The following is a 17,000-nucleotide window of genomic DNA, read 5'->3' on the forward strand; positions in this document are numbered from 1 at the left end:
TATGTGGCATTTTTTTTAATAATTTAATCTAATGTGGCGTCTACGTGTCGTATCTTTTCAATTTTTTTTTATCTTTTATTAAATCTATGAATCTATTATAACAAAAAAAAAAACTATGAATTATTTATTGAATCTATGAATCTTTTTTTTTAAAAAAAATGGATCTATTATAACAAAAAAACTATGAATCAATTATAACAAAAAAAAACAATGTATCATATTTAAATTTATCTTAACTCAAAAAACAAATAATTAGGATTAAGATGAATGATTGATACATATATGTGGAGGGATCAAATTACACTAGTGTAATTTTTTTAAAGTTACACTCATTAATATCCCTTGATTTTATTTTAATCTAATGGCTATTAATAATAGTAGCATGAGAGAAAGATATGAAAATAAAAAAGGAGATTTGGAACGTTACAACGACCACATTTGTCTTGAATGCGTAAAAATTTGACCGAAGACAATGCAATCATGGTTTGAGATCCTCTCATATTACATTGTTAGAAAATGTATTATGTGAACTAGTATAGTAGCATGAGAGAAAGATGCAACACATTAGTAATTAACTTATCGTAGAAGGAAAATAATAGTAAGGTGAAACTTTCAATATTATTGATATTATATTTTAAAGGCTTGATTGATCAAAGTTTTTATAAGTCAATAACTATTTTAAATTATCAATAAAATAGGACATTAAGTTGATATAAGTACTCAATAGATTTAGTGCAGGTCAAGTTTCACATTAAAAGGGAAATTGACACATTACATTTAGGCATATATATTATTCATCAAATTTGGTGGATAAACTCAATGTTCTGCATAGAAAGAAAGATACATACATTAATGAAAAAGGAAAAACAAAAACAAAAACAAAACTCATATCTCAATAAATAAATGCAGTCTTAATCTCCTATCCTTCTTAGGCACAATTTATATTTCCCTTATGACCTATCTCTGCTTGCTTCATGCTCCAAGCGTTAAGCTGTGAGATAACCACACTTTGGCTTCCATTGTTGAATACATAAAGATGAGCATCTTTCTCTATAGCCAATAAGGGATAAACTCTACTTGTTACGCAAGCTTTCCCTCCATCTCCAAAACTCTCAATAATGGACTTGTCAATCTGCATATTAATGCCTCATAATATATATCAAACTAGCATGCACATGATTAAAAAATATATATGAAGAACACTTATGATGACAAATAAACATACCAAGCTTCTAAGTGAAATCGTTTTGAGATTGGAATCTATGTCAAAGATAGTTCCATATGTTGTTTTATCAAGGTCCTTTCGCAATGAAGACCTGTAAAATGTACATAAACTTAATTTCATGAACATATAGACCAGAATTTCATGCAATCAGGAAAAGCAAACCCTCACGTATTAAAGGGATCTCGGTCATAAAATAAAGATCTGATGATTCGTATTTTGACTTCATTAGATTGGTTTAAAATATGTCTTCAAATACGAACAGTCAGATCATTATCAAATGCCCGAGATTTGTAACTATGTGACTTCAGAGAATAAAAATTTGTTGCTATCTCATTGAAAATTGGAATTTATGCACTGCATATTAAGCTTAGAGGATGTTAGAAAAAACCTGCTTTGGTCACTGCACATTAGACATACATATCTATTGGAAGTTCTATATATTTGGAAAAACACTGCAGTTTGTTCTGTGAGATCCTTTGAAGCTAAAGCTAACAAACCAAATGGCCCTATTTTGCCACTTCTTGATTCATATTGTTTGCTACATAGTAGTTGAGGATCAACTTCACTTGGATCTTCTAACCACTCGCCGTTTTCTAGTTCAGGTAGATCAAACAACACTTCTACATCAACCTAAAGTTCAAATTGAAAAGTACTTATCATTGATGTTGTGTTTGTTTTCTCATAAAATTTATCGACAAATAATTGGAAATATGTTGCAGCAATTTTCTAACCTGTGATGCAGTAATGCCTGAGATTTCAAGAGTTGATCCACCCTCAAGTTTCTTTCCTATAATACTGATTTGTTTGTTTCTTAAATTTTCTACTTCTTCAATTGGCCACTGTATTAATCTCTTCCCACTTTTATCAAGCCAAACTTGCCTTGGAATTGTCTATAACACAAAATAAGATTACTCATTCACCAACATGATATTAATACACTTTTACATTGACCACATCTTAAAAGATTATCTCAGAATTGAGTTTTGGACCTAACTTAACCCTACAAAACCAGACCGGCTAGTAAGGTGAGGATTCCTTTACTTTATAAACATGTATTCAGGTCATCTTGCAACCGATGTGAGACTTCTTAACAGATTAAATATACACTTAATCCGTGATATTGTAAGATTGTATTAACTTAGTCCTATACATTAACAATATTTCAAAATGATCCTAAAATTGCAAAATGTTAATTAGATTTAACTAAAGTAAATTACCTGTAAACCAGCCCATCCTTTCTCAATATCATCTTGTGTAGTGTCTGACTCATTCACCCAACCCCACAATATTCTCCTATTCTTAGCATAGTCAAAAAAAGACTTTGAAGCATAAAATTTACCATAATCATACCTTAAATCTTTACTAGTTCCTGTAAATGTTACATCAGGATTAAACTTTTCCTGACCAGAAACATATCTACCAACAAAATAGTAGTCATGCTGTTTAGTTAGATAACTTATCTTCAAAACATGTCTAACACTCGAATTTTCCACAGATGTATCAACTCCATTTGTGCTATTGATATACACAGGAAAAAAATCTGGACATTCACAAACTCCAGTATTATCTGTTGCAAAAAACGGATTCGGATTCACCGTCCAATTAACAAAATCCTCACTTTGGTAAAGTATAGTTTTTCCTTCATCGCCATTTTGAGCACCGATGATTACTCTCCATTTTCCATCTTTTCCATGCCATGCAGTTGAAGGGTCTCTGAAATTATTCTCTTCTACTCCACTAGGTGGAGTCATCACAGGATTTTGAGGGTGTTTTTGCCATTCTCTTAAGAAAGGGTCTGATATATTCTTTGGTATAGCTAAGTTTTGAACTTGATGTTTATTGTGATCAATTCCTGTGTACAAAATTGCAGGCTTTTCACCTGGGAGTATAGTGGCTGAACCAGACCAACAACTGTTGATGTCAAAGGAATCACTTGGTTCAAGAGCATTATTCAGATGAATCCAATTGATGAGATCATAGGATACAGAATGAGCCCATATGATTATATCACCAAATGTTGCTGCATAAGGATTGTGTTGGTAGAAAAGGTGGTAAACACCTTTGTAGTACATAGGGGCTGCAAAGAGGTAGAAAATAAATCAACAACACTAGTCATTTGGATAACATAACATATACAAAGAAAAAATGCTTAATTGCTTAAATAAACCATTTGATTCGTGTTTGGAGTGACTTATTTGAGCTTATCTGTTGATATAAATACTTGTGAGACTCTTTCGGAGAGCTTATGGAATCAACTTATGACATGTCCATAAGTTGTTTCCGGCTTATTTCCATAAGCTCTCCAATATATGAAAACAATTCACTTTATCTTTTGGTATAGAAATAGATTATACATATGTAGGATTATTAAACAAAAAAACCACAAACTGGTTTAAAGAACTATGATAGTTCACGAACTGAACGAATTCGTGAACTATCAGTTATAGTTTAGTTTTATCGGTGTAGTTCGGTTTTATTAGTGTGGTTTGGTTTATCGTTTCAGTTTTTAGGTTTTTTAAACAGTCCAAGTATTCAATTTGGTTCAGGGTTTTTTCAACCATCCTAATTTTTAGTTACGTAAAATGCTAACATAAAGGGCACGTGTTAGAAAGACCCTTTAGTTAATTAATAATAACAATTTGGTACAGTTCGGTTTTTTTTAAAGGTAGTTCGGATATGGTTCAGAACCACAAAACCGGTGCACTGAACCGTTATACAAGTACGGTTCGGTTTGGGACAAACACTCTTAACGGTTTGGTTTTGTCTTACCAAATTGTAATAGTTCAGTTCGGTTCGATTTCCTTCCTGAACCGAACCATGAACTATCCTATACATATTATGTGATAAGCGCGCTTAAGTTATTAATGCAAAAGTAAAGTAACATAACAGTTTTGATTCTCTCTCTGATTGATAGTTAATAGTTATGCTTGTATGGTGTGCTGGGGAGGTAAATAAAATCAGTAGCTTACCATTTGGATCTGCATAATGAAGTCATCCACTATCAAATTTTCTTCAACAAAAACATGTCAATTAACAAAGAAAATAATTAGCATAATCAATGGTTTATAACAAAAAGGCTAAAAAATAAATACATATACTAGTTGATTTGACATATATAGTTTGGTGGAGATAATACCGTTCATCCAATTTTGTGGAGGCTGAAAATGATAAGAAGTTCTGTAAGGTTGTTCTTCAGGTATCCTATACTTGATATGATCAATATTGTTATCATGTGTTGATGCCTCAATTCCATTTCTACTGTTTATCAGAAAATAAATGATCACAAGCAATACTTGTGCTGCAAAGTTTTTCATGATGGAGAAGATGAAGAGATTATAGGAATATGAATAAATGATGTAGACAAATTTATAACCAATTAGATTTTAGTTCTACAAACACCAATTAGGTAATTCCAAATAGAATTTATATTAAAATAACATAATCTAAAAGACTGATTAAAAATCTTATTGCTTGCTGCAAGTTGCAACAGTTAGTTCTTATTATAGTAAGTGTAGCTAGGCTGTCACTAGTATTCAAATAAAAGAAACCATTCATTTCTAATTTGATCGGTAAATAAGTAAAGTCTGATGAATGATTGTTTGAGATTTGAATAAAAATATTTAAATGCTTTTTTTTCACATTAAAACTATTTTTTATTAAAATATGCTGCTGTATTTTAAAATATTATTCATGTAGACTTACAAACTTCATAGTATTTGTTTATAGGGAAGGTCTTGATATTCCTTGCTAAACAAACATTTCACAGTTGATTTCATTAGTCTCTCATGTGAAAGATTACTTTAATAATGGAGATCCTAATCTATGCTAAACATCAAATTTTAGTCTTCTTATTAATAATTAAAAATCTTTAAGTCTTGTAAAGAAATAGTTTTTTTTTAATAATTATTTTAGGCTGATTCCTCCAACTTGATGTTGCAAAAAATAAGAAGCTTAACAACCACACGTGAGCAGAGTAACGTGGGCTCATGATTTAGAGTTTTATGCTGTAAGAAAGATAATTAAATTGATTAGTATAATAATTGAAAATTAAAAACTATATCATTGCACTTGCACCTACTGAGAGCTGCTATTAGATTAATATATGTGAATTGAGTAAATAATATATCCTAAAATTGTTATAAAGTTTCATGACAGAACTTCAATTTGACTATGAAAATAACCATAAAATGTAGTGTTATTTTTTGAAATACAAAGGACTAGTAAATTACATTGAAATTAGTTTCCTAATCAACAATATAGTGATATAATTTTATTTTTTGAGGCTAAGGTAGGAGTAACTTTGTTCGCTTATTCTCCAAGTTAAAATGAGCTTTGTAACAAAGAAGGTTTCCGCAATGATCCAAAATAACACCTAACTCTCCAAGGAAGTTTTGAGAAACCGCAATAGCATCCACAATTGTCTTACGATCTGATTCAAAGTAGACTGTCAAGATTTAACTACATAGCTAAGTGGATACCAGTAAGAAGAGCAAAGGCTGTTCTTCTAGTACAGTTGCAGCAGATGGAAACCATGAAGTGTTCGCTGAGACAGTGCCACCATCGCTGTCTCTGAAACATATTCCCATGACAAAGTACGATGGATCAAAGAAGGTGGCGTAGTCCAGATAACATTTGAAGGAACTTAATGCTGGTTTTGACCACATGGCAGGGCGAGAAGGAGCTGTATGGTCTATCCTAGTGCACGTATCACACATGCCTTATTCACGTGAAGTCACGTAGATTGTCGACAGCATGGGTTGAACAACCTTCCATATTGCACTGTTGCCACTCCAAAGTAGGTTGTTTTTGTTCTTCCATAGGCACCAAAGTGTCAGTGGCAAAGAGATGGCAGGCACTGATCCTCTGGAAGGGATGAGTAGACTGAGAAAAAAGCATCTCTGAAGTTATGTGCTCTATTAAGAAGAGGTTGAATGGAAGTCCATAGCTAAACCTCAGACCAGCACTGTATGGAGAAACTACAACAAAAAAATACATGAAATTCATCTTCAATGAGCCTTTCACAAGTTACACAAATGGACGAGCATAGCACACCTCTTGCATGAAGGTTTGGACCGGGTGGTAATGCATTCTCTAGCAGCTCTCCAGCAGTTTAGATAATTGAGTTGATGCATAACTTGTATTCATATTCCATAGCATCTTCCAATCACCATTCAAAGGGATGCTAGCATCTTGGATAATTGAGTTGATGCATAACTTGTATCCAGTTTTGACTGTAGCGGTCATCAAGCGAAATAGACCAATTTATCTGCAGACATATTTTTGTCATTTAGCATAAAGACATTGAGCATGGACATGAGAATTAATTATACCATCTACCGCATATCCTCTCTTTATCCCTTCTACTACATGCTCTAACTTAGGGTTGTTAAATCCAAACTGTTCTAAATAAAAATCACGGATAAAAAATGTATTTTTTTTTTTTTGCAGAAAACCATTTTTTTCTTAAAAACTGACAAAGACAGACAGAGTCAAGGAGACAATGAGAAGTCGAGAAAGAGGGGAAATAAAGGTTTAAATAAAATAATATAAGAGAAAGCACCGCTGCAGTTTACTTGTGATGCAGTGATACCTGTGACTTCGAAGCATAAAATCTGCCAAACTCGAACCTTATATGTCTGAACAAGTTCCGGTAAATTTTACATCAGGAGTAAAGTTTTCATGAAAGTCTGCAAAAACAGTACAATTGTTCTCTTCAGGTCATACTAGGAAGCTGTCAACAAAAGGTAAATAAATAATTTAAGTCCAAGAAAAATGCCAAACATGCCATTTGGATCCTGCATGACGATGGCAACCATTCAGAAAATTTATCAACAAAACATGTCAAATGACAGAGAAAAGAATTAGACATAAACAGTTATTCAGAACAGAAACAGAAGGAACAGATACTTGTAGACTTAAAAATATGTGTTGTAAATGTAAATTGACAATGAGTGCTGCAGACAATACCGTTCATCCAATTTCGAGGGGGCTGAAAGTGATACCTTGTTCTGTAAGGATGTTTCTCAGGTACCCTGTTCTTGTTAGAATTGATGCTGTGTAGAGAGGTATCCTTTGTAATGTTCTCCATGATGATAGCGTCAAGGTTATGACTTATGAGAATGTCACGAAAAAACAGATTGCAAGTCTATTGGATCTTAATTACTAATACTCAGCAACTCTGACAGTATTACAACTGACAAATAATTTTTTTATAATTTCAATGACTTGATTTCCAAAACTGAAATTCAGCATTGTTAGGATTCATGTCTTTGTGTATGATATTTCCAAAACTGGAAAGAGTTGAGTATTCATAAAAATGATTCTAACTAGAATAAAGATTTGATCAACAGAATTGAGAAAAAGAAGAATACTTTCAATATCTTTGTGGCATTATCAACTTAATGGAAATTATAGTAATGAACAAGATGATAACCTCACGACAAGACTACCCCGGAGGAGCACTCTCTTTCCTTTCCACACTAAGATAGATCTCTAGTTACAACATATCAACGAAAAGAATCTCCTCCGTTATAATACTACCTGCTATTTGAAGGCTAAACAGTAACTAACTAACTAACAAACACTACTTTAACAACTCTTATTCGCTTTAACTACTCTAATTAGCCTTTATTCTATATCCTAACAAGTATTCATATATATATTTAACTCACAACAAAGACTGACTCGGATTTCGATAATCTAAACCCTACCAATCCTAAAAGCAACACCTTTGTTAATTGTTAAAATACAGGAATCAAAATCAAACTAGAACTAAAATACAATTAAGTCAATATAATTTCAATATTTCACTGACCAACACTGCTAAAGACTTCAATTCAATGCACACTATATATCCCCGTAAAGGACGCTTGATATTCAAAACTTCAATGGCTATCCAAACTACAATCTAATTCAAAAAATAAATGCAAAAGTAAACAAAAATGAAATATTTCACAGCTGAAATGTACCCTGGCAAGCATAATTTTCAAGCAGAATAGTGAAGAAAACTACAAGCATAACAAAATAAATTGAAAAAATTTACTTCATTCCTCAAAGTAAGCAAATCACTGCAACCCTTAAAAGTCGAATATGCTTCAAATATATAATAACAAACAACATTACACTATATATCCCAATCCCTCCCATGAATCACTAACATAGACACGACACAATAATCATTTGAGAGAACAAAAAGTGATTTAACGTGATCAATGTACTAGTGTCGATGCTACATAGCTTTTAACATCACTCAACCTTAATTTGGGTAGCAATTGATTCTTAAACCTCAAATTTGTGTCAAGCCTAGCTTCATTTACACGAACGGATCAATAAATATAAAACCCATCATCATCTTCTTCATCAGAATCGACATCAAAATCCTCATCGTCGCTATACTCCAACATAAAATCTCCTCCCATTTCCATTTCCTCATCGTCATGAAAAATCAACACATCACCAAAACCATCCATTGTCGTAGTAGTCGATGCATTTGTTCTTCTCCTCCCCTCTCTACTCTTAGGAACCAAATCCTTTTCCTTAACCTCACCATTCTCAACATCATCCCAAGAAACCCACAAATCAGCATGTCTACCTAAAGCTCTATCAACATCTCCAACAACAACAGTCCCTAAATTCGCCTCCTTAGCCCTCCTCAACATCTCACTAAAATCTGAATCATCCGAAACCAAAAACAACCAATCAACCCCTCTATCCAATGAATGCATCATCCGTTTCTTCAAAGCCCAATCAGCAGCCTGAGGTTTATCCTCAACAGTCTTAACAAAAACACCCGCCCGCCGCAACTCAGACGCTAAACCATAACCAATTTTCGGCGTTAAAATCCCTCGAACCGCGTCATTATACTTTGAATCACCACTAACAAATCTTTCCTTATACTTCTGTCTCTTCTTCCCTTTCAAAGAATTCAAACGATTCACCTTTTTCTGTCTCTCTCTTTCATGAAGTTGCTTAAAGTGTTTCTTAAGATCTACGTTTGTTTTACATTTACGACCGCAAACAGAACATATGTAAGGTTCGGAGGGATTAATGATACCTTTACGTTCGAGGAAATCGAGGTTTTTGCGTTCACGGCGTTGATTGAGGACCCATTCAGGGAGATGGGTGAAGGTGTGACGGTTAGCGTAAGCGGAGATGTCGGTGAGATGGCCGAAAGTTTCGGCGAGGGTTTTGAGAGAGAGTGCGGCGTTGTACGGTGGTCCACGTGGTGGTTTGTTGTCGAGGTCCCAGAGTACAACGACTTTGTTCTGTTTTTGTACGTAGGTTCCTTGTTTGGTTTTTACCATGTCTATGTCGATGATGTTGTTGTTGTTGTTGCAACATTGGATTGTTGTTGAGGGTTTTGGTTTGAGGGAGATGAAGGGAGGGGTGGGTTTGGAGAAGATGAAGGAGTGGAAGTGGAGAGTGTGTGTTGGGATTGTTGCATTTGTGTTGTGGAGAAGTGACAGAGAATTCATGTTTTTCTTTCTCACATTGCTTCCATGGAAATGGTTTTGAGAAGATAATGTTATGGGCGGTCAATTCATTGACTTTGAATCTATTGTAGAGTACTAGTAACTTGTAACTACTTCCCGCATTAAATATCTAGTTCAATGTCCCGGGAGTGAGTTTAGCTCGATAGAGACCTCGCATATATTATGTATAGTATGAGTTAGAGTTTGAACTCTGGTCACTTCATTTATTTACTTTAAATGTAAAATTTTAAGTCATTAGGTTTGTTCTGGATTAGGTCTAAAGTCCAATCGTCGAGGAATCATTCTCCTCACACCGGGTCCAATAGCGAGAAGCCCGTGAAGACTCAACTTTAGTCGATGTACAACTGCCCGATGCAACTCTAACGTTCAACATCAGAATCTCCGGCCGTTTTTTCGGCAGCTGTTAATGACATTAAACATACCCATCAACAATCTTAGCGCTGGGGACTATATACCATCTCTGAAAACCTTGCTTCACCCTCATATTGATTTGAGCGCCGGAACACCTGCAGATACACAACCTCTCTCATTCAGCGGAACAGAAGAGAAGCATTACCGGCAATGTCATATCTGATCCAGCTTGTACAATCAAGGCTACTAGACTCCCACCGCGGTTCAAAACATAGACTATATAAGGAGTCTGATTAATAACTAGACAAAGAACACATCATCGATATACAATGGAGGTTGATTTATTTATTGGGCGTAACTCATCTCTCAGTTTAGGTGGCTCAACGGATCGTGGAAAGACTCGAATACCATCTTAGAAATGGATATTGGGCCTAACTCATCCTTACAAAACCGGTTTGTAAGGTGAGGATTGCCTCTAGTTTATAAACACTTAGTCAGACCATCTCTCAACCGATGTGGGACTCTTAACATTATTTATTGCAAATTAACAGAATGAAAATTATTCCTTTAAAAATAAAAAAACAACACAAATTATTTCATGCATACAACACATACAAATCATATTAAATAAATGTTGTATGATCTTCCAAATTCCTTTAGCTATATTATGCTTTCAGCTTTCTGTTGCAAACTCTGCTTGCTTCATGATCCAAGCATTAAGTTGTGAGATAACCACACTCTGATTTCCATCATTGAATACATAAAGATGAGCATCTTTCTCTATAGCCAATAAGGGATAAACTCTACTTGTTATGCAAGCTCTTCCTCCATCTCCAAAACTCTCAATAATAGACCGATCAATCTGCAATATTAACATCTCATCTCATATATATCAAACTAGTAAGCACATATTAAAATAAAAATAAACAACACTTTATGATAAAAATAAATATACCAAGGTTCTAAGTGAAATTGTTTTGATATTGGGATCTATGTCAAAGACAGTTGCATATATTGGCTTAGTAAGACCCTGCCTCAATGAAGACCTGTAAAATGTACATAATTAATTTAATGAGCTCTGGTCTCAATCACATACTCGAATTTTCTGCAGTAAAATGAAAAAACATGCACTAATGCAATTTATAGATCTCGACTATTTGATGAAGATTTAATCGTTTAATCTTTATCTAATAGTTGAGATCTAAACTGAGTTTGGAGAGTGTAAAAAAATAACCTGCTTGGGTCACTTATCATCAAGCATATATATTTATCGACGACTCTATATATTCGGAAAGATATTGTAGTCTTTTCTGTTATGTCTTTTGATGCTAAAACTTGCAAACCAAACGGTCCTATCATGCCTTTTCTTGATGCATATTGTTCAGCAGAAAGTATTTGGGGATCAACTTCACTTGGTTCTAGCAACTCAGCACTTTGTAGATCAGGTAGCTCAAACAAGACTTCCACATCAGCCTTGAAAAGTTCAATTAAAAAGTAATCACAAGTCATACCAGATTTATCAATCAAATATGAAAAAACCACACCGATACTTCAAATTGATGATGTGTCTGGTGTCTGACAAGTGTTAGTGTTTGACATTGACATGACACCAACACGTATAGTTACATTCAATCATTATCGCTTACTTACATTTTTATAAGGGTTTATGTGTTAACTGTCAAATGTCAATATCAGTGTGTCATGTTTGGTGTTCGTGCTTTATAGGAAAAAACATCCAACATGTATCAGTTTAATTGCGTACCTGAGATGCAGTGACACCTTTTACTTCAAGAATTGATCCACTTAGGAGTGTCTCTCCTGTGATACTGATTTGCTTGTCACGTAGTTTTTCAAGCTCTTCAATTGGCCATTGAATTAATTGCTTTCCACTTTTATCAAGCCAAATTTTCCTTGGAATTGTCTACATTGCATTGCAGAGAAACACAAATCATTCATCAAATCTTATAACTACGGTATTATTTAGGTCATGTTATAATATGATGGTATAAAGGATGGCACAAGGTTTTAAATTGCAGTAGTTCATGATACACTATTACTATTAGAATTTGGGTAGGGCCTAACTCAATTTCTACGAAATTGACTTGTAAGATGATGACTACCTACTAGTTATAATCACACTTTTAGACCTTATGTCATCTAATATGACTCTTAAAGCACCCTCTCACGCCTAAGACCATCTTGAGTGTGACGCGCGTGGCTTGATAGTGGTTACCTGATACTATGTGACTCAATGGATCTTTATGGACTTCAATACCATCTTCGAATTTAGGTTGGGCATAACTCAATCCATATAAAACTGACTGGTAAAGTACGAACTTTCCACCACTTATAAACATATTTTCAAATCATATCTAATCTAATGTGTGACTCTGAACAATTGAAAATATCTGTAGTCAAATGCGTGAGATGCAAACGATTTCTAAAATCTTGGTATAGCCCTAAAGCAAATTATAACAAATAGAAATCTTATCATAAACTAAAATAAAATACCTGTAAACCAGCCCAACCTTTATCAATGGAATCTTGTTTTGAGTCATGTTCTTCCACCCATCCCCATAATATTCTCCTATTTGTAGCATAGTCAAAAAATGACTTTGAAGCATAATAAAGGCCATAGTCAAATCTTAAGTCTTTGTAAGTTTCTGTATATTTTGCATCAGGAATAAATTTCTCCTGATCAGAATCAGATGCATATTTTCCAATGAAGTAGAAATCAAGATGTCGACGATAATAGCTTATCTTCAATACATGTCTAACACTTGAATTTTCCATAGTTGTATCCACTCCATTTGTGCTATTGATATAAACAGGAAAAAATTCTGGACATTCACAAACTCCAGTACCATCTGTTGCATAGAATGGATTAGGATCAACAATCCAATTGACAAAATCCTCACTTTTGTATAGAATAGCTTTTCCTTGATCACCTTTTTGAGCACCAATGATTACCCTCCATTTTCCATCTTTTCCTTGCCATGCAGTTGATGGATCTCTGAATTCATTCTCTTCAACTCCACTAGGTGCAGTCATCAAAGGATTTTGAGGGTGTTTCTCCCATTCCCTTAAGTAAGGATCAGATAGATTCTTTGGCATAGCTAAGTTTTGAACTTGGTGTCCTTTTCCATCAATTCCTGTATACAACATAAGAGGTTTTTCTCCTGGAAGTATTGTGGCTGAGCCTGAGAAGCAACTCTTTGAGTCACCAATACAACTTGGTTCAATAGCATCATTCAGATGAGTCCAATTTATGAGATCTTTTGATACAGAATGACCCCATACCATTTTCTCATGACCAAAGGTTGCTCCATCAGGGTTACGTTGGTAGAAGAAATGGTAAACTCCTTTATAGTACATTGGTCCTGTCACATGCAAATAAATACTAATCATTACATAATAAGTCCTTATAAGCAAATAGAAATGTATCGATTTGAACCATAAACCTCCTCAAATATCTTAGGCCAACCACTTGAACTTCGCCTAGGAGAATATGGAAAATTGTTGGTTCATGAGGGGATCTGGAGATCATTATATTGAAAGTCGAACTATATCGGTTCTCATACCACTGTTGGATCATGAGAGGGTTCAAAGGATCATCAGATCGAACTTTTACCAACCACACAAGTTGAATTGGACAACACATCACCAACTAGGATATGTTACTAACTAGTCAACACTGAACAAAACTCAATTCTATTACTTTTTTTTTTTTGAAAACTCGGTATCCGACCCTATAACCGACTAATCTGAGGGGACCAATTCTATTACTGACTCACTACTTGATGATCCCCTTTACAACTATTTTTTGAGGTTTGTAACATGAACCATGAATGATTGTTTTTTACTTTTCTCCAAAGAATCTATGTCGTTTGATCAAATGTCATATGGAACAAAACATATCTTTAATTTGCCCTAGTCATATGTAGTATATAGTATAGTACTAGGATGTTGAGGACATGAAGTAAATAAATAATTAAATTGCAGAGAGTATGAAGCATACCATTAGGATCTGCAGGATAAAGGCAATGGTTTTGAATTTTGGTCAACAAAACATGTCAAATGATACATAAAAGAGTTAGATATAAGCATATTGAATTATAATATAAAGAACCAATACTTAAATTTTTTGCACTTGTGCTAAAAGTAAATGGACAATGAGTGCTTTATTTACCATTCATCCAATTTTTGAGGGGCTGAAAGTGGTACCCAGTTCTGTATGGCTGTTCAGAATTGACACTTTTTGGGGATGCATCCTTTGTAATGTTCTCCATGATGATAGAGCCAAGATTATTGGAATGTCAACAAAGAACAAAATTGCAAATATGGTTTGGTTTGATCAAGGACTAATATATGCAATAATGCACTCAATTAGTCTTCCCCTTGATGAAAATATTACAACATATTTATAATGAATTGTATAGGCAAATGCATAAACTATTAGAATATAGACCCACCATTGTAAACAATATATTTTATCATTGACTTGACTTTCATAATCTGTAGAGGAAATTAATGAGGCAAAAGCAAGAGAAGATGCTTGTTATGTTCATGGAAAATATAATAATCCAATTATTAATTTGTTTAGTTGGAGGACCTTTCTAAACCGTTAAATATGTTTGGATCTCATCCCCAAAAGCTAGCTCAAAGGATGAGGTTCCCCTCACATATTTATACAATTCACATCCCGATAACCTAAGCAATGTGACTTCAAACAATCTCCAACAACACAACTTCACATTCAACATAAACAAATAAGTCAATGTCGATTTATCTCTTTTATTAATTAATTAAAATCACTTTTGGATGAGTTGAGTAGTTTAATTGGTTTGAGCTAAGAATTAAAAGAGTTTGAGGTTCTACGTTCAAACCCTGGTAAAGGAGAAAATTGCTAACATAACAACTAATGACTAACATTGGTAATTTCAAGCTTCTTATTTTGATTGGATGACTTGAAACAATTATCGTAAGAAATCTTATTCGATATTTTGTTACCATCTTTTAAAAATGGGAAATGCAATAACTAGATTTAAAATGCATTTTTTCCGTTTAAGTTTCATAATTGCTAGAGTTTGGCCCCCCAAATTAAAATCGAACAATTGAAACTTGAAGATTAAAATCAAGCAATTATAAAATTTGGGACGTAAAAACCTCATTTAAACCAAATAACTATCCTATATACTCTATACTTATTTGATTGCAAAACTAGTTTAACCAACAAACATGTCTTTTTCTTTTGTCAAGTAACATAGTGACTAGACGAAAGTTAAGGAATACGATGTCTCAACTAATTAAGTTAAGTAAACGGAGACAACCATGCCATCTTTTCTTTCTTTTGGGTAGATAGACGAAAGTTATTGAAAACTCATACACAAAAAATGGAAAGACCGGAGTCGAACTCCGATAATGATATCCGACCAAACAATTTCGACATTTTTATCAATTTCGAACTCCGATAGTGTGTCATTTTTTTTATTTAAATATTAAAAGAAAGTTGAGATCTTAATTACATTATTTTTTAAAAGTCCTGGTCGTTTTTTAACATTTATCTTTTAGATTTGTAGATTTGTTTTCTCCAACTTGCAACTATACCATGCTCGATTCGTAGAAAATGGAGGTCTAAAACTAAATTTTGCAATCAAAGCGTCAAGCGTGCAATATTTCACGTCAACTTGTGATACTTGAAAATAGACTTTATGCTTTAGTAACCAGTAATGCAAAATAGACTTTATGTAATATATAAAAAGACAATTAGGATATTGGTCGCCTTAAGCATATGGTTGGAGATTCAATTTCTAGCTCATGCGTATGAAGAATATTCGGTTGGGAGGGGAGAACCCACCTCCATGTTTCCCGATGGAGATTAGTGATCGCTAACGGCGGTCGAAACTTCGTACCAATATAGAATGGTAACAAAAAAAAAATAGAATTGGTTATAAACTGGTTGTAAACTCTCCTCTAACACTGTCTTTGCCTCTATAATTTGAATGTAAATGAAAGTAAAATTAGGATAATAATTGTAATGAATACTAACTCATGTAAATTTAGCAGGTGTTGCATACTTAGATAACACATGCATTGATGGTATTCATTTGAACAATCATCGGTTTAAAGAGGAAACCACCAAATCCCTTAAACTTGTCCTCAACAAAGTTTAGCATTAGTTGTAACTCGTGATTTTTAAAGATTGCTACCATAAATTATGGTTGAAAATGAGAGATTGTATGTGGTTTGTATTTCCAACCTTTGAAATACAAAGCTCTGTTCAGAAAATACATAGATACTATGTGAATTCCAATTTCAATTATTGTATGTATAGAAATTAATGTAATTTTTTTTTTGGAGCAATATTTGTAATCACAACTCTTACTTGAGGTCCATTTCAAAAGCCTGGGAGAAGTTTCATTTTCTTAAATGCAATATTTGGATCGACTTCATGTCATTCTACAATATTTTAGACAAATTCAAGTCAAAATAGGAGGAAAATATACATAGCAAAATAGATTGCTTTTTAGCCATGTAATAAGAGGAAAATACATAGCAAAGGAGATTGCTTGGATTACAAGAAACAGAAGGAAAAAGTTTGATGATTGAAACTTTCTACTGCGCGTGGCGCAGGAGTGGACTGCGCATGACGCAATACTTGGGAATTTTAAGATTTTTTAGCCCTCTGATGCGAAGTCCTGCGCCTGGCGTAGCGTGTTTCGGCATGCGGCGCAGCTTGGTGATGTTCATCCTGTGTTCGGCGCAGCCTCTGGGTGACTGGCCTGCGCGCGGTGCAGTGGATCTGGCGCTAGGTGCGATCTCGAATTCTTATAAAAGGAAAACTCATTTTCTGTTGTCTGTTCGGACTTTTAGGGAAGGAACTTATATTTTGAAGACTTTGGTTTGAAGAATTGATCTGACTACCACCAAGA

The 17,000-nt window shown here is 34.0% G+C and overlaps 3 protein-coding genes across 4 annotated transcripts; all 3 read right to left on the reverse strand.

Annotated features, from left to right (window-relative positions):
- Window positions 1–776: 776 nt before the first annotated feature.
- LOC123916722 (beta-fructofuranosidase, insoluble isoenzyme CWINV6) lies at window positions 777–4,576 on the reverse strand. 2 transcript variants are annotated; one of them, XM_045968240.1, is made up of 7 exons: window positions 4,362–4,576; window positions 4,195–4,203; window positions 2,443–3,302; window positions 1,957–2,115; window positions 1,614–1,855; window positions 1,226–1,316; window positions 777–1,132 (listed from the first exon to the last, which is right to left on the reverse strand). In XM_045968240.1, the coding sequence occupies exons 1-7, from the start codon at window positions 4,537–4,539 to the stop codon at window positions 929–931; spliced, it is 1,743 nt and encodes a 580-aa protein (XP_045824196.1). In that variant the 5' UTR covers window positions 4,540–4,576; the 3' UTR covers window positions 777–928. The 2 variants fall into 2 exon arrangements, with proteins under 2 accessions (XP_045824196.1, XP_045824206.1); XM_045968250.1 differs by having other exon boundaries at window positions 4,195–4,235; window positions 4,362–4,502.
- A 3,677-nt stretch (window positions 4,577–8,253) lies between these two features.
- LOC123916741 lies at window positions 8,254–9,794 on the reverse strand. The gene has a single exon (XM_045968268.1). The coding sequence runs from the start codon at window positions 9,697–9,699 to the stop codon at window positions 8,551–8,553; it is 1,149 nt and encodes a 382-aa protein (XP_045824224.1). The 5' UTR covers window positions 9,700–9,794; the 3' UTR covers window positions 8,254–8,550.
- On the reverse strand, window positions 8,254–14,476 carry LOC123916733 (beta-fructofuranosidase, insoluble isoenzyme CWINV1-like). Its single transcript, XM_045968256.1, has 7 exons — window positions 14,258–14,476; window positions 14,087–14,095; window positions 12,580–13,448; window positions 11,831–11,989; window positions 11,303–11,541; window positions 11,024–11,114; window positions 8,254–10,930 (listed from the first exon to the last, which is right to left on the reverse strand). Exons 1-7 carry the CDS (start codon window positions 14,355–14,357, stop codon window positions 10,742–10,744), a joined length of 1,656 nt encoding a protein of 551 aa, XP_045824212.1. The 5' UTR covers window positions 14,358–14,476; the 3' UTR covers window positions 8,254–10,741.
- Between the last annotated feature and the right edge of the window lie 2,524 nt (window positions 14,477–17,000).

This window comes from Trifolium pratense, linkage group LG1, assembly GCF_020283565.1.
Source record: "Trifolium pratense cultivar HEN17-A07 linkage group LG1, ARS_RC_1.1, whole genome shotgun sequence".
NCBI lineage: Eukaryota > Viridiplantae > Streptophyta > Magnoliopsida > Fabales > Fabaceae > Trifolium > Trifolium pratense.

Bases quoted from the DNA above. Each gene is read 5' to 3' on its own strand.
- LOC123916722 (XM_045968240.1), bottom strand. From the start codon at position 4,539: ATGAAAAACTTTGCAGCACAAGTATTGCTTGTGATCATTTATTTTCTG. The intron at 2,116-2,442 runs GTAATTTACTTT...TTTGTGTTATAG, and splicing joins AAGGATGGGCTGGTTTACAG to ACAATTCCAAGGCAAGTTTG. The intron at 1,317-1,613 runs GTTTTTTCTAAC...TACATTTTACAG, and splicing joins ATGTGCAGTGACCAAAGCAG to GTCTTCATTGCGAAAGGACC.
- LOC123916741 (XM_045968268.1), bottom strand. From the start codon at position 9,699: ATGAATTCTCTGTCACTTCTCCACAACACAAATGCAACAATCCCAACA.
- LOC123916733 (XM_045968256.1), bottom strand. From the start codon at position 14,357: ATGGAGAACATTACAAAGGATGCATCCCCAAAAAGTGTCAATTCTGAA. The intron at 11,542-11,830 runs GTACGCAATTAA...GAACTTTTCAAG, and splicing joins AAGGTGTCACTGCATCTCAG to GCTGATGTGGAAGTCTTGTT. The intron at 10,931-11,023 runs GTATATTTATTT...TTAATATTGCAG, and splicing joins CAATTTCACTTAGAACCTTG to ATTGATCGGTCTATTATTGA.